This window comes from Muscardinus avellanarius (genome assembly GCF_963383645.1).
Source record: "Muscardinus avellanarius genome assembly, chromosome: 21".
Classification (NCBI taxonomy): domain Eukaryota; kingdom Metazoa; phylum Chordata; class Mammalia; order Rodentia; family Gliridae; genus Muscardinus; species Muscardinus avellanarius.
In genome coordinates, this window is record NC_137807.1 from 10,885,512 (window position 1) to 10,910,255 (window position 24,744).

The window sequence follows — 24,744 nt, forward strand, 5'->3', positions numbered from 1 at the left end:
AACTTGGTCTCACTAGGTTGCTGAGGCTGGCTTTGAACCCATGATCCTCTTGTCTCAGCCTCCCAAGTACTAGGACTCCAGGCATGTACCACCGTGCCTGGCTCACAGACATGAATTTAATCCTAGTATTATGGCCTGGTGTTGAACAGTTGGTCCAGGGAAGTAGCCTGGAGGTCTGTGCTAGAAACCATGTGAGCAGAAGTTTTCAGCATCTGGATTGGAACTGACAGCTGGGTTGTCAGTCTTCATAAGAAGTCCTGCCCCATAGCAAGCCACAACAGGAGTCCAGACCAGAATGCATGTTGACTTCTTCATCCTTAACAGCACCTCCATCTGCCTATGATGACACAGACTTAAAATAGGCACCCTTGAGCTGGGCGTGGTGGCGCACGCTTGTAATCCCCGCGCTTGGGAGGCTGAGACAGGAGGATCCCACGGGTTCGAAGCCAGCCTCAGCTACTGAGTGAGGTTCTCAGCAACTTAGTGAGACCCTGTTTCCTAATAAAATATAAAATAGGGCTGGGGTATATCTCAGAGGTAGATTGCCTCTGGGTACAATCCCCAGTACCACAAAAAGGAAATGTGCCCGTGATCATTAGTAACTTAACCTCTCTGTGCCCGGTTCCTAATAGTAATTGTAAACTGCCACGTACGACATGCCAGGCGCTCTCCTAAGCATTATGTGTTTGTCAGTTCCCATGTCGCTGTAAGGTAGATGCTGATAGGTGCCCATCATCCAGATGAGGAGGGGAAATGCAGAGCCCAGCAGCTTGCCTGGGGCTGGACAGTTCCCGGGACACAGACCCGGCAGTAGAAACCAGGCCACCTGGCTCTGGGGTCTATGCTGCAAACCGTGTGTGTGTGTGTGTGTGTGTGTGTGTGTGTGTGTGTGTGTGTGTGTTACTGGGGATTGTGTGTGTGTGTGTGTTACTGGAGATTGTGTGTGTGTGTGTGTGTTACTGGAGATTGTGTGTGTGTGTTACTGGAGATTGTGTGTGTGTGTGTGTGTGTGTGTGTGTGTGTGTGTTACTGGAGATTGTGTGTGTGTGTGTTACTGGAGATTGTGTGTGTGTGTGTGTGTGTGTGTGTGTTTTACTGGAGATTGTGTGTGTTTGTGTGTGTGTGTGTGTGTGTGTGTTACTGGGGATTGGACCCAGGGGCATTCCCTCCAGGTTACACCCCCAGCATTTTTGTTTTGTTTTGAAACAGGGTCTTGCTAGTTTGCTGAGAGGTTCACTAAGGCTTTCCTCAAGCCTGCACTCATCCTGTCTCAGCCTCTCAAAGACTGGGATTACAGGCGTGCACCACCATGCCCGGCTCTCTTTACCCTTTTCAGATGGTTTTCCAAGCAGTTGTTCTCTATTCTGTCCTCTTCTCTGGGATGACTTCTTGGGTCCCAGTGAGATGGCCAGATGCCAGTTCCTTTCTCTTTCAGCCCTGCTTCCTCTAAAATTTGGAGACAGTGAAGTTTCTACTTCGTAGGGAATGTTCTCGAATGTTCCAACAAATTCTGCCACGTGCGCCTTTAAGACAGTGAAGTTTCCACTTCTCAAAAAGTGTTCTGGAATGTTCCAGAAGGTTCTTCCATATGAACCTTTAAGACAGTGAAGTTTCCACGTCTCAGGAAGTATTCTGGAATGTTCCAGAAGGTTCTTCTATATGAACCTTTAAGACAGTGAAGTTTCCACTTCTTATGGAATGTTCCGAAACGTTCTGTTATGCACACCTTTAAGACAGTGAATGTTCTGGAATGTTCTGCCATGTGTGCCTTTGGCCTTGTAGCATCCCCACGGATTTCTTGCTTTGTCTCCAGGAGAAGAGGTCGGTGCTGGTCATCTTGTGGATCTTGGCCTTTCTGGCAGGGAACACCCTGTACGTGCTGTACACATTCAACTCCCAGCAACTGTACAACAGGTGAGCAGGGGAGTCGCCACTTCTCCTGAAGAGCTGGGGGCTCTGCTGGGTTTGGGGTACGCATCCGGGCGCCAGAGAACCATGCACCAGCGCCGTGTCAGCCTGTAACTCTCAGATTCCACCCGGTTATTATACACACCTGCCTAGCACAGTACTCTCTAGTAGAAATCTATTGCAAGCCACGTATATAATTTCACATTTTCTTTTCTTTTTGCAGTACTGGGGATGGAACTCTGGGGCCTTCTACCTCCAAGCGACACCTCCAGCCCTATTTTTTATTCTTAATTTTGAAACAGGGTCTCACTGAGTTGCAGAGGGCCTCACTAAGTAGCTGAGGCTGTCCGCGAACCGTGGTCCTCCTGTCTCAGCCTCCTGAATGCTGGGATTACAAGCGTGCGCCACCACGCCTGGTTTAGTCTTACACTTTCTAATTGCTGCATTAAGAAAAATGAAAAGGCCAGGCATGGTGGAGGATGCCTGTTATCCTAGTACTTGGGAGGCTGATATAGGAGGATCACAGGATCAAGGCCAGCCTCAGAAACTTAAGAAGGCCCTATTTCCAAATAAAAAATAAAATAGGGCTAGGAGTGTAGCTCAGAGGCAGAACACCTTAGTACACTACATAGAAAAAAAAAGAGAGAGAGAAAAGAAAGAATTAATTTTAATAACAGATTTTTTATTATCTCAGTTTACTCGGTTCTTTGTATCCATGGTTTTGGCATCCAAGGATTACAGCCAACCTCAGATGGATAATATTCAGAAAATAAAAAGCCTATGTCTGTACTGAATATGCGTAGACCGGTCTTTCCTATGTCAATGCTCTGCGGAGGGCAGTATACAGACACAATGTCCAGCCACTATCTGCATAGGTATTGTGTTGTATTAGGTATTACAAGTCATCCAGAGATGGTTTTAAGTATTCAGGAGGATGTGGGGTAGATCTTGTGAGAATGCCGTGCCATTTGATAGAAAGAGATTTGAGCATCTTTGGATTTGAGTATCCACTCAAGATCTTGGCATCCATCCCCCACAGATACCGAGGGACAACTCTGTGTCCAAAATATTGTCATTTCAACAAGCAATCAATATAAAAACTCCTAGTGCGACATTTTACATCCGTTTTCCCACATTAAGTCTCTGTAATCTGGCATTTTGCATACGCAGCCCGTGTCTGTTTCAACTGGCAACATTTCAAGTGCTCAAAATGGTTAGTGGGCACGGCAGAGACTGTGCGGGGCTAGAATACTTCCAGAAGGCCTCAGAAGAAACCGGGCACATTAGTTGCCTTTGGCCACTGGAGATCAGAAACTACTTTTTTTTTTCTGCTCTATGACTAGCTTTTTAAAGGTATTTTAATGTACATATACTCTCCAGCCCTGTTTTATATTTTTATTTGAAACAGGGTCTCACTAAGTTGCAGAGGGCCTCACTAAGTTACTGAGGCTGGCCACGAACCTGCAAGCCTCCTGTCTCAGCCTCCCAAGTACTGGGATTACAGGTGTGCGCTACTGCACCGGCTATTGTTTTTGTTTGTTTGTTTGTTTGTTTACGGTACTGGAGATGAAACTCAGGGGCATTGTACCTCCAAGCTACAATCCTAGCCCTATTTTTTACTCTTCCTGTTTTTTTGAAACAAGGTGTCACTGAGTTGCAAAGGGCCTCGCTGAGTAGCTGAGGCTGTTCAGCCCCCTGATGCTGGGATTACAAGAGCAGGCACCATGCCCAGTTATTGTTTATATTTTAAAAATTTATTTTTATACCTTTACTAGTTCAGTATATCAAAGTGAGATTCAAAGTACTGTAGACAAACACGCACTTATCTAAACGTGGTGGATTTCCGTCCATATCCCACCCCCTCCCTCTTCCTCCCTTCGTACGTATTTCATAAATTCTTTGTGAAGGACTCATGTTTTCATAGTAATAGCAGAGTGTTTTAGCATTAAGGGCTAAAACTTTCTATCTCTGGGCAGCCACAAGGGCTCCCTGGTCCCCCACCCCACTCTCCAAACACATGTCCTGTGACCTGGGGACTCTCTTCCCTTGTGACTTAGTGACTAAGAGTTCTGCGCAGCTTGGTGGCAGATGGGAAAATGGGGCCAAAGAAACAGAATGTATTTCCTAGCCTTGATGATCATCTCCTTCCTTAAAATATAGCAGTCGCCGCCAGGCGTGGTGACGCACGCTTGTAATCCCAGCACTTGGGAGGCTGAGACAGGAGGGTCGTGGTTCGCGGACAGCCTCAGCTACTTAGTGAGGCCCTTTGCAACTCAGTGAGACCCTGTTTCAAAATAAAGGAAAAAAAAAAATAGGGCTATGGGTGTCACTCGGAGGTAGAATTCCCTGGGTTCCATTTCAAGTACCACCAAAAAAAAAAAAAAAAAGAAAGAAAGCCCTGTTGCCCTGGCAGCCTGGCACCTAGAAACATAAAGCACAGGCCATGCAGGAACACGTCCCTGCCTCCCAGGAGCACGTGGCGCCGGTCGGAGCTCCTTCCCAGGGCTTCAGGGTTCGCCCGTTTCCTGGTTGGAGTGAGTTTCCTGGATACTTTGTACAGTCCATCACTGCTACCTAGGCCGCTGAGGCTGGCCACGAACCTGTCATCTTCCTGTCTCAGCCTCCCAAGTACTGAGGTGATGGGTGTGCACCACTTCACCTGGCTCAAAAGTAATTTAGGTTTTTTGTTTGTTTGTTTGTTTTGTTTTGTTTTGTGATGCTAGGGGTGGAACCCGGAGGCTTTCTACCTCTGGGCTATACTCCCAGTCCTATTTTATATTTTATTTGGAAACAGGGTCTCACTAAGTTGCTGAGAGCCTCAGTAAGTAGCTGAGGCTGCTTCGAACCTGTGCGATCCTCCTGTCTCAGCCTCCCAAGTACTGGGATTACAAACGTGCGTCACCACGCCCAGCTTAAAAGTAATTTAGTTTTTTTTTTTAAGTTTATTAAAAAGATAGAAATACAGAAAATAGAAATACAACCCCATGCCAAAATGGCATGGGGGGGTGTGACTCGAAATGAATATACCCAAAAGTAATTTAGTTTTAATAGTGAAAAGTTAGAAAACACATCTTAAGAAAAGATCAGAATTGCTTCTAATCCTGTCACTTAACAGCAACTATATTAATATTTTATTTGTTTGATTGTTTTTGTTTGTTTGTTGTGGTACTTGGGACTGAACCCAGGGAAGTTCTACCTCTAAGATACACACCAGCCCTATTTTTTTTTTTTTTTTTTTTTTTTTTTGCAGTACTGGGGATGGAACCCAGGGGCATTCTACCTCCAAGCTACATCCCCAGCCCTATTTTTTATTCTTTATTTTGAAACAGGGTCTTACTGAGTTGCAAAGGGCCTCGCTAAGTAGCTGAGGCTGGCTGCGAACCACGATCCTCCTGTCTCAGCCTCCCAAGTACTGGGATTACAAGCATGCGCCACCACGCTTGGCTTATTTTTATTTTATTTATTTATTTATTATTATTTTTTTTTTGGTGGTACTGGGGTTCCTAGAAGCCCTTCTACCTTAGGGCTACACTCCCAGACCTATTTTATATTTTTATTTGGAAACAGGGTCTCTTAAAGCCAGCGCGGCTGGCTTCGAACCTGTGCGATCCTCCTGTCTCGCCTCCCATGTGCTGGGATTACAAGCGTGTGCCACCATGCCTGGCTTATTTGTATTTTTTTTTTTTTTTTTTTTTTGGTGGTACTGGGGTTCCTGGAAGCCCGTCTATCTCCGGACTACACTCCCAGACCTATTTTATTTTTGGAAACAGGGTCTCCAAAGCCAGCACGGCTGGCTTCGAACCTGCGCGATCCTCCTGTCTCTTCCTCCCAAGCGCGGGGATTACAAGCGTGCGCCACCACGCCCGGCCTCTTATTTGTATTTTTGAAACAGGATTTTTCTAGGTTGTTGAGACTGGCTCCAACATGTGATTCACACACAAAATTAATTAATTAATTAATATTACAGAATTGGGGATTTTACAAACCAATAAAGTATCTCCTAAACAAAGTCTGGAGTCTACCATGCAGACACTTGCTTTTTACAATGAAAAACATAATTTAAAATGATCATCAGCCAGGCATGGTAGTGCATGCCTGTAATCCCAGTACTTGGGAGGCTGAGATAGGAGGGTCACAGGTTCAAGGCTAGCCTCAGCAACTTAGTGAGACCTTGTTTTAAATAAAGTCGGAGCTGGTCATAATGATACATGCTTGTAATCCCTGTACTTGGGAGGCTGAAACAAGAAGACCTTAGGTTTGAGGCCAGCCTCAGCAACTTAGCAAGACTCTGTAGAAAGAGAAGAAGAGGAAGAAGAAGAAGAAGAAGAAGAAGAAGAAGAAGAAGAAGAAGAAGAAGAAGAAGAAGAAGAAGAAGAAGAAGAAGAAGAAGAATAGTAGTAGTAGTAGTAGTAGGAGGAGGAGGAGGAGGAGGAGAGGAGGAGGAGGAAGAGGAGGAGGAAGAAGAGGGGAAGAGGAGGAGGAGGAAGAGGAGGAGGAGATGATGATAATGATGATAGGGCTAGTGGTGTAGCATGGAGGTAGAACATCTTTAAGTTCAATTCCTAGTACAAGGAAGGAGGGAGAGAGGGAAAGAAAAAGGAAGGAAGGAAGGAAGGAAGGAAGGAAGGAAGGAAGGAGAAAAAAGAAACTTGTTGAACAAGAGAATGTTAGCAGAATGGTATTGCCCTGTATAGAAGCCATCAGGGCCACGGGGTCTGAGGGAACAGGGCTGAACTCGAGTCGGGCTCTCTGATCACGTCCAGCTGTTTTGATAGTGGGCTTTAAGGAGTCAGTACTTTTGACACTTTCCGAGGCCGTCCCATAAAAGCTGTCTTTGGAGTTTGACCCAAGGCTTCCCACACGTAGCACAGTGTGCATTAGCGGCAGCGTCTGAAATGTCAGGGTCCTGGTGGAGGGGGTAGGAGGTGGAGTTTCCCAGAAGCTGGGATGAAATTCCTGGTCATGCCATTTTCTGGGCATGACCATATTCCCAGGCTCAGACCTCTACAGCCCCCATCAAACCAGGGCAAAGTGAGACTGGCGGCAAAGAAAGAGAAAGAGAGAGAAAGTGGCTTAAATAAAAGAAAAAGGTGGGAGGCAGAGACTGGAGGATCGGGATTCACAGACAGACTTAGCGAGGCCTTTCGCAACTCAGTGAGACCCTGTTTCAAAAAATAAAAAGACTAAAAAAATAAAATAAAATAGGACCGAGGGTGTACAATGCCCCTGGGTTCCATCTCCAGTACCTCAAAAATAAATAAATAAATAAATAAATAAATAAATAAATAAATAAATAAATAAAATGGCAACAGACCTGGGTCATTGTCCTTTCTGGTGTGTATAATGTGTCTGTAAATAATACGAACCGCTATTATCTTATTTTTCCCTCTCAGTGACCCAGCAGGGTAGTTCTGACCCTGTTTCACAGGTGAGGAAATGAAGGCTTCATGAATCCCTTCTGGATCAGTCTGGCTTTGTGTTACTGTAACAAAACACCTGAGGCTAGAAACTTTATGAGGAAAGGAAGGGTTTTGTTTTGTTTTGTTTTGTTTTGTGGTACTGGAGATTAAACCCAGGGGCTCTTTACCACTGAGCTACAACCCCAGCCTTTTTTTTTTTTTTTTTTTTTTTTAATTTGGAAACAGGGTCTCACTAAGTTACTGACAGCCTAAGTTGCTGAAACTGGCTTAGAACCTGTGATCCACTGGTCTCAGGAGACTTGGTCCCCTTAATAGTGATGGCGAATCCTCCCAGGATTTGAAATCTGATGACTAACTCTCAGAGCCTGCATTCTGCTGCTTACCAGCTTTGTGCCCTTTGGCAGATAACATTTCCTCTTTGGGCCTGCCCGAGTGCCCTAATGTGTGTGTGTTACTAAGGATTGAACCCAGGGGCATTCTACCTCCAAGCTATATCTCTAGCCCAATTTGTTTATTTTGAAATAGGGTCTCACTAAGTTGCAGAGGGTCTCCTGAGTTCCTGAGACTGGCCTCCACCCTGCCCTCCTTCTGTCTCAGGCTCCTGAGTACTGGGATTACAGGTGTGCACCATCGCACCTGACTTAGTTTCCACATCTGTGAAAGCAGGACCGTGTTCTTTCCTGCCTTATCCACCTGGACAGGCTAATTAGGAAGGCCAAGTGCTATAATATTCATGAAAGAACTGGGTAAACCATAAAATAGTTGACATGGAAGCGTGTCGTAATTGCCGTTATTTGCAGGCTCATGACAATGATCATGGGTGGGGGTTCCCAGTCAGGAGCAAATGACCATAAATCCGTCAGTCTCCTGAAGCTCACAGAGTACTTTTGAAAGAAGGGAACTTAATGATCAGTCTGGGGGCAATGCTTTGCACCGCTGCCCCCATTCCCCCCAAAGCAAAAACAGAAAAAGCACCGAGTCGGTGGGCGAAAATTCCTGCGGGGGGACTGAGCACCAGCTGGCTTCTTTGAGACCAAATGGAGAGTGCGAGGCAGATCTTGATTTATTTATTTTAATTTAATTTTTTGTGTGTGTGGTACTGGGGATTGGAACCCAGGGACATTCTACCTCTGAGCTACACCCCCAACCCTATTTTGAAACAGTTTCACTGAGCTGCAGAGGACCTCACTATCACTAAGTAGCTGAGGCTGGCCTCAAACCCGCAATCCTCCTATCTCATCCTCCCAAGTACTGGGATGACACGTGTGCTTGGAAGACCCTGGGAAGGGTCAAGAGCGGGGTAGGAGAGGCCAGCTCAGGGCACACAGCCCTTCCTGGGTGGCAGCATGGTTGGCCACCGGCACCTGGAGGCCAGGACTCCCGGGAAGCAGGCTGGGATACGGACAGGACATGGAGGGCTCTGTGAGCAGGCCAGGACAGATCGCCCACACTCCAGCTGCTTCAAAAGGACAGTAAAAAAAAAAAAAAAAAAAACCAGACCGATCTATTCCTAGGGTGCGTGAATAAAGAGGCCTCATTGCACACCTTTCTGCCAGCCCAGCAGAGTATTGCTGACCTACTCTGTGCCGGGTGCACCGTTCCCTGCCTGAGAGAAGACAGAGGACTCGTTCTGGCCTCTGTACAGAGCCTCTAATCCCGGCCTCTTCCAATCCCCGCTCCACGTGCTACCCAAGACCATGAGGAGCAGGTGACTCCACCTCCTCGTGTCCCAGTGTCCAAGCTCCAAATGGAACAATCTTACCACCTGCTTCTGAAGTCTTTGGATATGTCAAGTAAGCCAGGCCTGGTGGCGCACACCTGTCATGCCAATACTTGGGAGGCCCAGACAGGAGGGTTGCCAGAGGCCAGCCTCAGCAACTTAGTGAGACCCTGACTCAAAATAAAATAGAGAGCCAGGCCTGGTGGTGCACGTTAGGAGAAGCAGCCCCGTCATGCCAAAGATGGCACCTCTCCGGCTTCTCTTCTGGATTGTGCTGATTACCTCATAGCCAGCCAAAGGGGCCACAGGATGCCCAACAACCAGTCCCCTGATAACACACTCACTGGGGTATGAACCATCCAATCAGTAAATGCCCCGTACTTTGTGCGATCTTCTGCTATGAGCGGAAGCCCCCTCCTCCCAGCTGCCTGATATAAAAGGGAGCTGGGCTGTCTTAATAAAGCTTTTGCTTGCTTGCTTGCTCATCTCCGACAGCTGGCCTTGGGTCTTTCCTGCACCGACCCCCCTTCAGTGCACACTTGTAATCTCAGTACTTGGGAGGCTGAGATAGGAGGATCGCAGGTTCATGGCCAGCCTCAGTTACTTAGTGAGACCCTCTACAACTTAGTGAGAACCTGTTTCAAAATAAAGAGTAAGAAATAGGGCTGGGGGTGGAGCTCAGAGGTAGAATGTCCCTTGGCTCAATCCCTACTTCTGCAAAAAATAAGATAGCTGGGCGTGGTGGCGCACGCTTGTAATCCCCGCGCTTGGGAGGCAGAGACGGGAGGCTTGCTCAGGTTCGAAGCCAGCGGCACTGGCTTAAGAGACCCTGTTTCCAAAAATAAAAAAATATAAAATAGATCTGGGAGAGTAGCCCGGAAGTAGAAGGCTTCCAGGAACCCCAGTACCACCAAAAATAAGTAAATAAAATAGAGATGGAGGTATACCTCAATGGAAGAATGCCACGGGGTTCAGTCCCCAGTACTCCCCCCCAAAATATGTAAAGTACATAGAGCTCCAGCCTAGCACGACGTAAGGAAACCACGATATATATCTTACAATTATTACAAAGAACACCAGCATCCTTGAAGCATCAGGGAGCGGTGCTACTCAGTGTGGTCCAGGGACCAATACCAGTTTGGAAACTGCTCCCCGTGTGTCTCTCAAGGTAAGTGCCGGACCTGCGTGCGAGGTTACCTGGTCTTGGACAGGTGCGTGGGTGCACACAGGCCAGGGAGCAAGTGCGTGGAGGGCTCCGGGGAGCAGGAAGTGTGGTGAGGTCCGCTCTGCCCCTTAACGTTTGTAGGACCTCACGCCGGTTACTTTAACCTTTCTGTGACTCAGTTTCCCCTTTAGCAAAATGGGGTGGATAAAAGTGCCCACTGCAGAGAGTTACAATTGCCCTTCCCCCAGCAGCACGGCGGTGGCTGTAGGACATTTGTGTTTTCTGTCTATAACCATAGGAGCGAGGGGATGGTCCCCAGGTTACTGTGAGAACACTGAGGCTTACAAGATCCAACAATTGGAGGCGTCTGAATTCAAATTCAGGTCTGCCTGAGACAGATGCCCTTAAACCATTGTATAGCTACGGACTTTGTTTGTTGGTGGTGGTGATGGTGGTACTGGGATTGAACTCAGAGGGTTCTACCTTTAGTTTACACCCCAAGTGCTTTTTATTTTTTACTATTTTTTTGGAAACAGGGTCCCACTAAGTTGCTGAGAGTCTCAGTAAGCTGTTGAGGCTGACCTTGAAACTGTACCCCCACCCCCTGTCTCAGACTTCCATGTACTGATTGCAGGCATGCACTACCAGGGACCTTGGGCAACTTCTATCTCCCAGCTACAGTCCTCGTATTTGTGTTTTTGTTTTTGGCGGTATTTGGGCATTTTACCTCTAAGCTACCGAGCTACAGCCCCATCCCTATTTTTTGTTCTTTATTTTGAAATGGTCTCACCCAGTTTCAAAGGGCCTCACTAAGTAGCTGAAGCTGTCCGTGAACTGTGATCCTCCTGTCTCAGCCTCCTGAACGAATGCTGGGATCACAATCGTGCGCCACCACACCCCGCCAGTCCTCATTTTTGGAGTAGAGATAAGCAATTCTCACTCCAGGGCCCACTGGGAGGACTTAATGAGACTCGCAGAGCAGAGCGCCCAGCAGGATGCCTGGCATAACAATCCCTCTCCCTCCTTGGCAGTCTTGGCCTGCTTTCCCTTTGCCACCTTTGTAAACACTGTTGTGAACCCATAAAGCCGGAGGAGACCGTAACGATGCTCCAGGCCAATCTCTTCATCAAGCCTCAAGGGAACTAAGGCTCAGACAAGTAGAGACCCACCTGAGGTCACACAGCAGACTTATAGCAGAAGCAGGAACAAGGCCAGTGCTCTCTCTGTAGGTGAAGTTTACCGGGCTCCCGTGTGAGTAGGAGCCACTGAGGGCCTGGCCCCAAATGAACATCTCGGTCTCTGAATCCTCCCCCAGCCTGATATTCCTGAAGCCCAGCCTGGAGACACTGGACTTTTTTGACCTCCTCTGGATCGTGGGGATCGCAGACTTCGTGCTCAAGTACATCACCATCGCCCTCAAGTGCCTCATCGTGGCCCTACCCAAGATCATCCTGGCCGTCAAGTCCAAGGTAGGCACTGGCCGCAGCCACCGGGTCGCCTCAGCCACGCAGGGGATGCTGGGCACCTTCCAGAGGAGGAAGGGATGGGGGAGAGCAGAACCGCCTCCTCTTGCTTTCCTAAGACCATCATAACCGTTACCATTTGCCTACTGATCTCATGCCATGCACCAAGTACGCTAAGTTACTCTGCACAAAACTTCCCTCAGTGAGGTTTCAACTGCATTTCACCTGAGGGAGGTATAAAGCAAATTGACCCGCCATGGCTCTTGCTTCTTCCAGGGAAGGATGGGAAGGATGGCCTCCATAGGGTTTGACTCTGTGGCTTCCAGAGAGTAAAGGAGATTGAGGCTCAGAAGGAAAGGTCTCGGCACTCGATTAATGATGCCTACCACAGACGCCGGAGAGGTGGTGGTCGCTGTAATGCTTTGCAGTGTGCTATAAGCCTGCAGGCAGTTGTTGTAATAAAGAGATCTTGGGGAATAACATTCAGAGGACTGAGCAGGCCCAGGACAAAATGTCACCTATAGGAGATAGTGGCTGCCAGTTTCTCTGTAAGATTCTCTGGACAGAAACAGACAGACTAAAGAATATCTGAAGCCCCCTGATTTCCATTCTGTAAAAAGAGCTGCCTTTTTCTGGGCTTGGTAGTACAGACCTATAATTCCTGGTTTCGCTGGGCATGGTGGCGCGTGCTTGTAATCTCAGTATTTGGGAGGCTGAGACAGGATGATCACAGATTCCAGGCTAGACTCAGCAACTTAGAGAGACCTCAGCAGCTTCATAAGACTCTGTTTCAAAATAAAAGATGAAAAATAACTGCGGGTTGTGACCAAGAGGTAGAACACCCATGAGTTCAATCTCCAGTAAAAAATCAACTAGCTACAACTGCCTTTCAAGTTCAGAAAGGTCAAAATCTGCTCCCAGCACCAGGCGTTGCTTGGCCGAGACCTGGATTGTAATTGACCATCATCCGTGTTGAGTGACAGTTGACCCCGCCCATTAGCCAGGGTCATCTCTGAGCCAATTTCTTTCTTCTCTGTACATGTATTGATCTGGTTGAGCCAAAATTCTTAAGTTGTTTAGGTTCTCTTAGATGAAGCCACCACTCTGGCGCCCAAAGGCTGTGCCAAGAAGTCAAAAGTGGCTTAGAGATGAGAGACACAGGGAAAAAAGTCAAGAGAGGAAGCAGGAGACCTAAAGGAGTCCTGAGCTGCCTCCTCTTGCTTTCCTAAGACCATCATAACCATTACCATTTGCCTACTGAGCTCATGCCACGCACCAATAGGCACAATGCAATTAACACCAGGAATCAACCTGGCTGTGTTTATGTATGTAGACTTTGGCATCAGACACACCAGGTCCTGGCTCTACATCTCTCTTAACTATATGACTTTGGGGAGATGAGTCCTAGGTTTCTTGTCTGTCAACTGATGGTAATGATTCTTCCTTCCTTCCAAGTGCTAACCTCTTAAGAACTCTTGCTTGTAGGAAAGTATAAAGTACTTTGTCCCAAGCCTAGTGCAGAGCAAATTGCTCAATGAATAATTCACAGTACAAGCGAAGTATCCCTTCCCCGAAATCCTTGACCAGAAGTTTTTTCAGATTTGTATATACCTACTGTCTCAGTCATCATTCTTGCTGCCATAATTCAAAACAACTGACCATGCAACTAAGCGGAAGGAAGATTTATTTGCTCACAGTTGTTGGAGGTTTCAGGGTTCAGTCCATGTCAGGCTGGGTTTGCTGAGCTCAGGCACACATCCCTGCTGCCCAGTTTTTGTGAGGGCTAAGGGGACATCCTAAATCCAAATTATTATACCTAGTGAGCTATATTAGGGATTGGACCCTAGTTATACAAAAAATTCATTTTTCCATATGCCATATACTCATAGCTTGAAGGGGACTTTAAACAGTATTTATAGCATACCTGCATTTGACTGTGATTATTACATGAAGTCACGTGTGAATTTTCTACTTGTATGGTCATGTCAGAGGTCAAAAAGTTTGGATTCGGGAGCATTTCGGACTGTGGACTTTGGGGATCAAGGATGCTCTACCTAAGCTGCTGGTATTTACTCTTCGTGACTGCTAGCTCTGCACAGACTACCTGGACAATGTTGGCTGAGTCACATGGGCTCTCTGGGCCTCTGCTGCCTCATCTGTAACATGGGGATAATTATTTTATAGCAGGATGTCTTCCAGTTTCTCTCCAGATCTACCGTCCATCTTTCTCACCCTCTATCTGCCCAGAAGACTGAACTGTACATATTCAGTCATTGGGGTCCTGTCCTCAGCAGCTTCCGAATAAGTTCAGCTAGTGGCAAGTCCAGGAAGAGAGAGAGGTAGAGGTATTAATTCCCCTGGCCTATTTTTGTCTCCTAAAGTTGCTGTGTCAAATTATTACAAACTTGGTGGCTTGAAGCAACATGAATTAATTTTCTCATAGCCCTGGAGGTCAGAGGTACAACATGGGGTTTATCAGGCAAAAGTTAACATGGCTGCAGGGCTATGTGCCTTCCTGCATCTGTTGTCAGAGATGGCAGGTTGGGTTCTTGCCTTCTTTTTCTCTGACCTCTCTTCCATTGCCACATCTCCTTCTCTGACTCTGGCCCTCCTGCCTTCATCTTCTAAGGATGCTGCCATGACCCTGGACCCACCTGGATCATCCAAGATCATCTCCCCATCTCAAGGTTCTTCATCTTATTAACAAAGTCCCCTTTGCCATGCCAGGTGACATATTCACAGGTTCCAGGGAATGGGATGTGGGCCTCTTGGAGGGGGCCATTATTGCTCCCACCACACCTGGTGTTTTGGTCAACATTCTCACTGCTTTAGTCCAAAACAACTGACCACACAACTTAGGGAAAAGAAGATTTATTTGCTCACAGTTCTGGAGATTTCAGAGGCTTAGTCCAGATCAGGCCGGGTCTGTGGCGCACAGGGCATGTCGGTGGGAAGCAGAGAGGGGGAAGAAAAAGGCTCTGTGCTCACATCATAGAGGCTGGAAGCAAGAAGGCGCAAACAAGGGGAGGAGATACCATATATAAGTCCAAGGCCACACCCCTGGGACCTCTCCTCAGCAACTGAGCCCCTCCTCCAGCCTGGTTGCCTACTCTCTGTGAGATCATGGGAGACATATAAATTCAAACCATTATACCTGGCTTCCCCTGTTCTAGGTAATTACAGGTTGGCATCATTCTAAGGGCTTTATACTCATTGACTGTAAAATATCCCCATGAGAAGGCACTGTTATTACTACCATTCATCCCTTGTTCAGATGTGGAGATTAATCCTAAACAGTGGATCCCATTATAGGCAGCTCCTCCAGCCAGCATGTGGTGGCTAGTACTGACACTTGTCAACAATGGCCATTTTTTGCTTGTTCTATTTAGAGTCAGGAAGAATTGTAGTAGCAGACACTTGCAAAGCATTTAGCACATGCTGGTTGCTGACCTAAGTACTTTGCATACATTAACCCTCTGAGCCATCATCAGCATCGCTGTGTGAACTGGGCCCACCAAGTACATAAGCTGTCTCAGTCAACATTCTTACTGCTCTAACCCAGAAAACCTGACCACACAGCTTAGACGAAGAAAGACCGATTTGCTCACAGTTCTGGAGATTTCACAGTTTCAGTCCATGTCAGGCTGGGTCTGTGGAACTCAGAACATGGTGATGGGAAGGAGAGAGAGGGAGAGAGCAAGGGTTGTGCTCTCACATCATGGAGACTGGAAGCAAGAGGGAGAATAAGAAGAGAAGTGACCTTATATAGTCCCCAAAGCCACAACCCAAGACCCCCTCCTTAGCAACCAAGCTCCACCTCTAACATGTCTGAGGGGCATTCTGAATCCAAACCATTATATGCTCAGAGTGTTTCAGTGACTTGCTCAAAGCCACACAGCCAGAAACTGAAGTGCTGAGTCAAGTCAGTAAGCAGTCACCCATGAGTCTAAGCTCTGAGTCCCTCAGCTGTAGCAAGAAGAGAGGGAGCATCCAGTTACAGAAAGGAGCAGAGTATTGTACAAATTCACTCCTATCAGTAGACCTAGATTCTAGAACACAAAACCAGAGGGACCACAGCCTCCAAGGTGACGCCCTGGCTACAGCCACAGCCCATGGGCTCTCATCTGTCACATCTACCAGCACATGCCCTATCCTCATGGAATTTTCCAACTCAGGCTCCTGGGAGAGAGGTCTGTCCATCCAATTCCTCTTTTGTACCAGCCATTTGTAACACAGCAGCTAGCCAATGAAGAGGCTGCATACCAGTCACATGATTACTTCCCATCCAATCAGCTGGCACTAAGGAAGCCGGTGTTCGGGTAGTCTGAAATGTGGCTGCCTGAGGGAGGCTGTCTCAGCAGGCCAAGGTCTAAGCAGACAAGGAAATGGTGTGCAGCAGACAGAGTTCCAAGGATGAACTCAGGGCCTCTCCTTAAGCCTGGGCCTTTTCTCTCCATTCTAGATCTTAGAGTGTGGCCCCTCACTGGCTCTATGCTCAAGGCCACAGCCTGGCAGGAACCCTGGATTCTTCCTCTTCCTTCTTTATTTCCTCTCCTCAGCAACCAAGTTCTGTCCACTTTCCTTCCTAAACGACTCGTAAATGTCCAGCCCCCTGCCGCATCTCCGTCACCACCACCTTAGTCTGTGCTGCCGCAAGACCAGAGTAGCCTTCTCTTTCTGTCCTCTGTGACCTTCTCTTTCTTTTCCTTGCAGCCAGAGCAGTTTGTTTATTTATTTATTTATTTATTTATTTGGTAGTACTGGGGATGGAACCTAGGGGCTTTCTACCTCCGGGCTATACTCCCAGACTTATATTTTATTTGGAAACAGGGTCTCACTAAGTTGCCGAGAGCCTCACTCAGTAGCTGAGGCTGGCTTTGAACCCGCGCGATCCTCCTGTCTCAGCCTCCCAAGCGCGGGGATTACAAGCGTGCGCCACCACGCCCGGCTGCAGTCTTTTTTTAAAGAACAGCTAATCTCATTGTCCTTCCCATGGCTTCTCTTTGCCTCCTCCCCATCGAAACCCCTCCATCTCTGGAAGGAAATGCATTCTGTTCATTTGTTGATGGGTCACCAACATCTGCTCTCTTTTCGGGACTGTTTGTTGTACAAGAGTGGGTAGATGAATGAGTACATAGGAGGGAAAGCAGGTGGATGTGTGGGTTGATATTCAGGTGAGGGCATATGGATGGCTGCCTGGGGTAGGGGTCGGATGGGGACTACTGAGTGAGTGGATGGATGGTTGGATGGATGGTGGGTTGGTAGATAGATGGGTAAATGGATACATGGATGGATAGGAGAATAGATGGGTGGATGGATAAATGGATGATTAATGGATGGATGGATGGATGGATGGATGGATATATGAGCAGATGGGTAGATGGGGGTATGTGTGAGTAGTGGGTGGATGGATAGACACATAGATGCATGGATGAATGAGGGATGGGTGAGTGGATGGATATATGGGTCGATGGATGGATGGATGGGTGGATAAGTTGGTGGGATGGGTGGGTAGATAGTTGGATGGATAGATGCATAAGATGATAGGCAGGTGGGTGGATGGATAGATGGATGCTGGGTGGGTGAATGGATGGGCACATGGATATATGAATGGATAGGAGGATAGATGGATGGATGGATGGATGGATGGATGGATGGATGGGGGATTGATGGATGGATGGATGGAAAGATGGGGATATGTGTGAGTGGGTGGGTGGATAGATAGACCATAGATGCATGGATGGATGAGGGATGAGTGGGTGCATGGATGGGTGCATGGATGAAAGGGTTTATGGGTGGGTGGGGATGGGTGGGTAGATAGTAGATCATTAGATGGATGTGTGGATGGATTGACATCCATGCATGGGTACCTATCCAGCTGTACAAACTTCTGCCACCTCCTCTTATAGCAACAGTGAGAGCCTGGATTCCATTCCCAGCCTAACTCAAATCTCTTGTCTATGGTAGGTGTCCAAAGAAGTCTGTCATGACACCAGAAATCTACAAGTAAAATAGTTGTCACTTTTCTGTGCTAGCAAAGACCACAAAGGGATTCTCAAAGAGATCTGGCAGCCAGACTAATAGTAATTAGCACGGCTGAACACTGCTGAGCAGTCACCAGGAGTCAGGCAGTGTGTTAAGCAATGACATTTGTTCAGGAAATACTTGCTGAATGCCAGCAATGGGCCAGGCCCTGATGAAGATGCCAGGGATACCTCCGTGAACAAAAGCCCTGTCTCCCTGGCATTTTCAGCGTACTGAGGCATTGTCTCATTGAATCTGATCGATCCCCAGAGGACAGATGCTGCCGATATCCCTCCTTGCCGAGAGGAGACCAAGTTAAGTAATTGGCAGAAATCTCAAATGCTGGGGTGGCAATTTGATAGATAGCCGCAGGGGCGGCTGGTGTGGGCCAAGTCCTCGTTTAAGGCAAGGGCTGCTGTCTTGGGCTTTTTCTTTTTCTTTTCTTTTTTGGTACTGGGGATAAAAGCCAGGGGCATTCTCCCTCTAAGCCACACCCCAATCCCTTTATTGCTTTTTGAAACAGGGTTTTACTTGGTAGCTGAGAAAAATCCCTAATTGCTGAGGCTGGCCTCGAACCTCTGATCCTCCTATCTCAGCCTCCCAAGTACTGGGATTACAGGTGTGCACCACCACACCAGGCTTTCTTTCGTTTTTTTTTTTTTTCCAATGTAAAAATCATGTATAATAAAATTATTCATTAACCATTGTAGAGTATGCTGTTCTGTGGCATTTAGCACATTGTCAGTGTTGGGCAACTAACACTTGTATTTAGTTCAGAACATTTTCATCGCCCAGAAGAAATCTAGTCTTCACTGAGCAGACACACCCCAAGCCCCCGACCACCAGCCCTGAAAACCCTTTTTTCATCTTCCTTTCTCTTCATATATCTGCCTTTTCAGGATCTTTGTTTTTTTTTTATTTATTTATTTATTTATTTATTTATTTATTTATTTATTTTGCAGTACTGGGCATGGGACCAAGGGGCATTCTACCTCCGCGCTATACCCCCAGCCCTATTTTTTTATTTTTATTTTTTGAAACAAGGCCTCACTAAGTTGCAGAGGGCCTCGCCTCACTAAGTAGCTGAGCATCCTGTCTCAGCCTCCCAAGTACTGGGATTACAAGCATGCACCACCACACCCAGCTTTTTTACTTTTCTTTTCCTTTTTCTTTTTTTGGAAGGGGCAGTACCAGGGATCAAACCCTGGAGTGCAGAACCACTGAACTACACCTCCAGCCCTTTCTACCTTCCTATTGTTTTGGTACTGGGGGAGTCCGGGGCGTTCTACCTCTGAGCTACACCCCCAATCCTTTGTTATTTTTTGTTCTGAAACGGGGCCTCCCTATGATCCTGAGAGTCCTGCTAAGTTGCTGAGGCTAGTGTCGAATCTTTTTTTTTTTTTTTTTTTTGGTGGTACTGGGGTTCCTGGAAGCCTTTCTTCTACCTCAGGGCTACACTCCCAGACCTATTTTTACATTTTTATTTGGAAACAGGGTCTCTTAAGCCAGCGCGCACGGCTGGCTTCGAACCTGCACGATCCTCCTGTCTCTGCCTCCCAAGCGCAGGGATTACAAGCGTGAGCCACCATGCCCAGCTTTGTTCTGCTTTTAAAAGATGGCGTCCACCATCCAGGAACTTGCAATCCGATGTGGAAGGTTTATTTACTTATTTATTTATTATTTTGGTGGTACTGGGGTTCCTGGAAGCCCTTCTACCTCCGGGTTACACTCAGACCTATTTTTTATTTTTGGAAACAGGGTCTCCTAAGCCAGCGTGCACGGCTGGCTTCGAACCTGCGCGATCCTCCTGTCTCCGCCTCCCAAGCATGGGGATGACAAGCGTGCGCCACCACGCCTTGCCCTTTATACTTTTTGCTGTGCTGCTGGGTCTCACTGAGTTGCCTAGGCCGGCCTGGAAACTGCCATCCTCCTGCCTCTGCCCCTGGATTGCTGAGACTCTGTAAGCAGATGATGGGCTTTTGGGCTTTTTCACTTTTTAGCTATTGAAAATAGTTCTGCCATGCACCTTTAAGATGCAAACATCTTTTTTTTTATATCTTTGTTGTTGTTGTTGTATTAAGGATTGAACCCAGGGGCATTCAACCTCTGATGTACCTCCGCCCCTGCTCTCTATATATTTTTTTTAATTTGGAAACAAGGCCTCGCCAAGTTGCTCAGGCAAGCTTTGAACCTGCAATCCTTGCTAAATTGCTGAGGCAGGCTTTGACCCGCAATCCTCCTGTCTCAGCCTCCCAAGTGAGGCCCTCTGCAACTTAGTGAGACCTTGTTTCAAAAAATAAAAATTGCTGGGCTTAGTGGTGCACACTTGTAATCCCCGTGTTTGGGAGGCGGAGACAGGAGGATCCAGCAGGTTCTAAGCCAGCCTCAATGGCATAAGAGACCCTGTTTCCAAATAAAAATATAAAATGTTACAGATTGGGAGAATATGGTTTGAGGAAACTGTTCTTCAGGGACCCCTGCGAGGGTCACGGACACACTTTCCCCCAACCCATATCAAAAGCCAAAAACGACCAAAACCAGAAAATTACCGCAGATTCTTGTCCTAAGAATAAATATGCATAGCTTGGGCAGTTGCTGAAGATTTAAAGACATTTATTAGAAAGATAGAAATACAGAAAGAAATACAGCCCCATGCCAAAATGGCATGGGGGGGTGACTCGAAATGAATACATCAAAGGAATTTTTACACCCATGACCTCCATCTTGTTTACACAGTTCTGAAGTAGTGAATGTCCCTGTAAGGTACCTCCCCCAGCAAGGTGTGGCAGGGTGTCTCCTTTCATGGAGGGCAAGGTCAAACCCTGCTCCACCCTACCTAGCTCATCACGTAGATCTGTCTTTAGATAAAGGCCTAGTTCTCCTCTCCTACAGACTTGTTAATCACCTTTAGCTAGGTTAATTTACATTGGAATAGTTGCCTGCTTTTAGGCAGAAACCAAGTCCTTGCACAGATTTGCCCCTCACCCAATTTTTGAAACATACTAATAATCATAGCTTTCTCAAATTTTCCTAGGCCATTCCCAATACTGGTACATAAAATAGGTCTGGGAATGTAGCCCGGAGGTAGAAAGGTTTCCAGGAACCCCAGTACCACCAAAATAAATAAATAAAATAAATAAATAAATATAGGGGTGGGCGTCTAGTAAAGAAGTATGGGCGTGTGCTACCGTACCTGGCTAAAACAAGATTTGCCAACAAGCATCTATTTAAACAAAACTTTTCTGGGCAAAATACCTAGATGTGAAATTTCTGGGCCATATGGTAATTTTGTGGTTAACCCCTTGAGGCACAACCAAACTGTTTCTCAGGGAGGCTGAAACATTTTATATTCTCACCAGGAAAAAAAAAAAAAACAAGCAGGAAGTAACCGAGGTCACGCAGCCTGGGAGTGGCTAAGTCTGGATTCGAATTCAGGCCGCCCACGCCCAGAGCCTTTGCCCTGAGTTTTTTCCACCCTACTCCTTCCCCCGCGAGGGACCTGAATCTGTTAGAGGATTTCCTAAGAGTTGATTTAGAAGCCAAATCCCCACCCTCCATCTATATAAAACTCCCCATGTCCATGCCAGAGAGACCTTACCTCCTTCTCATTTGGGTGCTGCTGGAGAGGAGGGGCGGGATGGGCCCTGACACCCCTTCCCCGCACTGCCAAGGTGTGGGTGACAATAATTAATACCTCCCTGGCAACCCTCCAGCTCCCTTTTTCTGATTATTATTACTTTATTCGGAGAGATTAATGTGCCAGGTCAGCGCGTGATCCAGCTGTAAAAAGCGATGTGAATGGTCCCCCCCCCAAGATAAATTGCCGGCTGAGAGAAGGTCCACAGCCTCTCCTCGCCTGTCTGAGCGCTCTCGAGAATCCTCATTAATCCTTGTCTGGGAGGAAGAAAGGGACAGATCTTCGTCGGCAGCTGGGGTGGGGCTGGGGGGGCACATCTGTCAGGGACCCCCCTAATGGCTCACAGCACAGCTGCTCCTGCCTGGGCCTCCACGCTGTCTGCTGAGAGAGTGGGCTGGCTCTCAATATCATAATGATTATATTGGAAAGGTTTTGGTATTTGGGTGTGTGACAGCCTTGATGTGCAGCTGACTGAACCACCTTGCCCGGGGACTCTGGGAATCTCTTCATTTTCCTCCTTTTCTTAATCATCCTCTGCCCACGCCAATTCCCAGGTGCCTCCCAGCACTGGAAGAGCTACTGGGCACCCTAACACCTGGGCCTCCCGGGAGAGCCATGCTGGGCGGCTAGGTTGGGTTAAAAAGGGAGGCTCTAGCTGGGCGTGGTGGCACAGGATTGTAATCCCAGTACTTGGGAGGCTGAGACAGGAGCATCAAAGGTTCAAGGACAGCCTCAGCAGATTAGCAAGACTCTCGCAGCAACCTAGCAAAATCCCGGTTCCAAACCATAAATTACAAGGGCTGAGGGTAGGGCTGTATAGCTCAGAGGTAGAATGCCCCTGGGTGCGATCCCTAGCACCAAAAAGAAAACAGAAAGGAGACACTGGGCCGGGCGTGGTGGCGCACGCTTGTAATCCCCGCGCTTGGGAGGCAGAGACAGGAGGATTGCGCAGGTTCGCAGCCATGTGTGCTGGCTTAGGAGACCTTGTTTCCAAATAAAAATGTAAAAAAAAAATAGGTCTGGGAGTGTAACCCAGAGGTAGAAGGGCTTCCAGGAACCCCAGTACCACCAAAAAAAAAAAAAAAAAGGAGACACTGGTCATTGACCTCAGCCCCCACCATCACCCTGGCCAGCCAGCCGGCTGGCTGTCTTGAGGTGCCCCTTGTCCCGTCCATCAGTCCAGTTGGCCTTCTTGTAACTCGTGCATCTTGGCTTCGCTCAGCGGGAGCACCCACGCCGGTGGCTTTGCGCTGCCCCCCCCCACCACGCACACCCAGCATCTTCCTTTGCGGGCACCGCTGCCGTGCCTCCGCCTGGCACCGTGCCCTGTGTTGCAGGGCTGTCTCCTTCCCAGCATCAAAAGTATCTTTTCCCTTTTGTTTTTTGCTACCAGGGATTGAACCTGCGAGCGTTCTACCTCTAAGGTACATCTCCGCTCCTTTTCCAAATTATATGATGAGACAGGGTTTCGCTCATTTGCCAAGACCGGCCTCAAACTTGCACCAAGACCAACTTCAAATTTGCAGTCCTCCTGCCTCAGCCTCCCAAGCAGCTGCGATCGCAGGCATGAGCCAATGTGCTCAGCTCCCTGTCATCCTCCTCCAAGAGCTCCGCCCTGACCACCGCGTTGAGGGCGGCTTTCTCCAGCCTGCCTTATTCGAAGGGTTTTATATCCTTCCTAGTGCATGCTGGTACCTGTTCTGTACTGAATTACTTCATCTTTATTCCCGTCTCCCCTCTCCTACTAGAATGTGACTCCTGTGCACAGGGACCAGAGGCCCGTGTGTTTCTCTTTCCTCCCAGGGAATGTACCATAGATGAGGCCAAATTAACAGCCTCACCTTAACTGCCCAGAAGGGGGTAAAACCAGGCCTGCCTCTGCCTACAAAGCAGCTGCCCTGTTGCAGGGCCACCTGCTCAGTTACAGTTATGGGGACAATGCTAGATTCTGAGTAACTAGGAATGGCTAAGATAGCAATAAAAATGGGCGTGGTGGCGCACTCCTGCAGTTTCAGTCCTTGGGATGCTGGGGGGGGGGGGGATTGTAGGTTCAAGGCCAGCATCAGCAACTTAGCCAGACCCTCTGCAAGTTAGTGTGACCCTGTTTCAGAATAAAAAGGGCTGGCCGGGGGTGTGGTCGTGCCCACTTGTAATCCCAGGATTACAGGAAGATCATAGGTTCGAGGCTCAGCAACTTAGTGAGGCCCTCTGCAACTCAGTGAGACCCGGTTCAAGATAAAAGAATAAAACAGGGCTGGGAGTGTAGCTCAGAGGTAGAATGCCCCTGGGTTCAATCCCTGGTACCATATAAATAAAAACAAAAGAGAAGCAATTACACATACACTCTTCCTACTCAATTAGCCTTATCCAAACAGGATTGATCTCCATACAACCCCTCCTTTCTTTTTATTTACTTATTTCATTTGTCCTGGAGATGGTTCCAGTTAAGTGGATAGAAAGCACAGCATAATGTTAAAAGCCTGAACCCCGGAGCCAGACTGCTAGCGTCCAAAGCCTGCCTGGGGCTCCCTTCACCACTCTCAGCTCTGTGACCTTAGCCAAGTGCCTCATCCATAAGATGGGGTCATAATAAGCCCCCGCCCCTCATACTCATTTTCAATGGCTACCTACAAGTGCCCATTAACTAAGCAACTTGAATGATACCCATTAGCTAGGTGTGGTGGTGCGCACCTCTCAGTACTAGGGAGGCTGAGCTAGGAGGATCACAGGTTCAAGGCCAGCCTCGGCAACATAGTGAGGCCCCCAGCAACTTAGTGAGACCCTGCTTCAAAAAAAATAATAAAATAGCCGGGCGTGGTGGCGCATGCTTGTAATCCCAGCATTCGGGAGGCTGAGATCTGGAGGATCGCGGTTCGCGGACAGCCTCAGCTACTTAGTGAGGCCTCTGCAACTCAGTGAGACCCGGTTTCAAAATAAAGAATAAAAAATAGGGCAGGGGCTGTAGCTCGGAGGTCAAATGCCCCTGGGTTCCATCCCCAGACCCACACACACAATAATAATAATAATAATAATAATAATAATAATAATAATAAATAATGAAATAAGGCTGGGGGTATAGCTCAGAGGTAAAATGCCCCCCGGATTCCATCTCTAGTACCATTTTAAAAAATTAAAAATTAAAGACAGCCCTTGATTAGGTCACAGTTTTGTAGGTCAGAGTCTGAATGGGCTTGACTGGAGGCCAGTGGTGGACAAGGTCAAGGTCAAATGTGGGCCTGGTGGAGTCCTATCTAGAGGTTCTAGTTACCAGTCTACTTCTGGGCCTTTTCAAGTGGTCAGGTGTGAGTGTAAGACCAGAGTCCTCTCCTGTTGCTGGCTGTGCACTGGGGTCATTCTCAGCTGCTGGAAGCCGCTTTCTGGTCCTTGGACTCACCCCTCCACCTTCA

General features: G+C 47.7%; 1 protein-coding gene across 1 annotated transcript in view; it reads left to right on the forward strand.

Annotated features, from left to right (window-relative positions):
• The window catches only part of RNFT2 (ring finger protein, transmembrane 2), a gene marked incomplete at both ends in the record, with an annotated part of 79,469 nt that overhangs the window by 11,152 nt on the left and 43,573 nt on the right, over positions 1-24,744 (forward strand). Inside the window, 2 exons of the mRNA XM_080717438.1 lie at positions 1,814-1,914; positions 11,529-11,682. Coding sequence (XP_080573564.1) covers positions 1,814-1,914; positions 11,529-11,682 — 255 coding nt within the window. The remainder of the gene's footprint in view (positions 1-1,813; positions 1,915-11,528; positions 11,683-24,744) is intronic.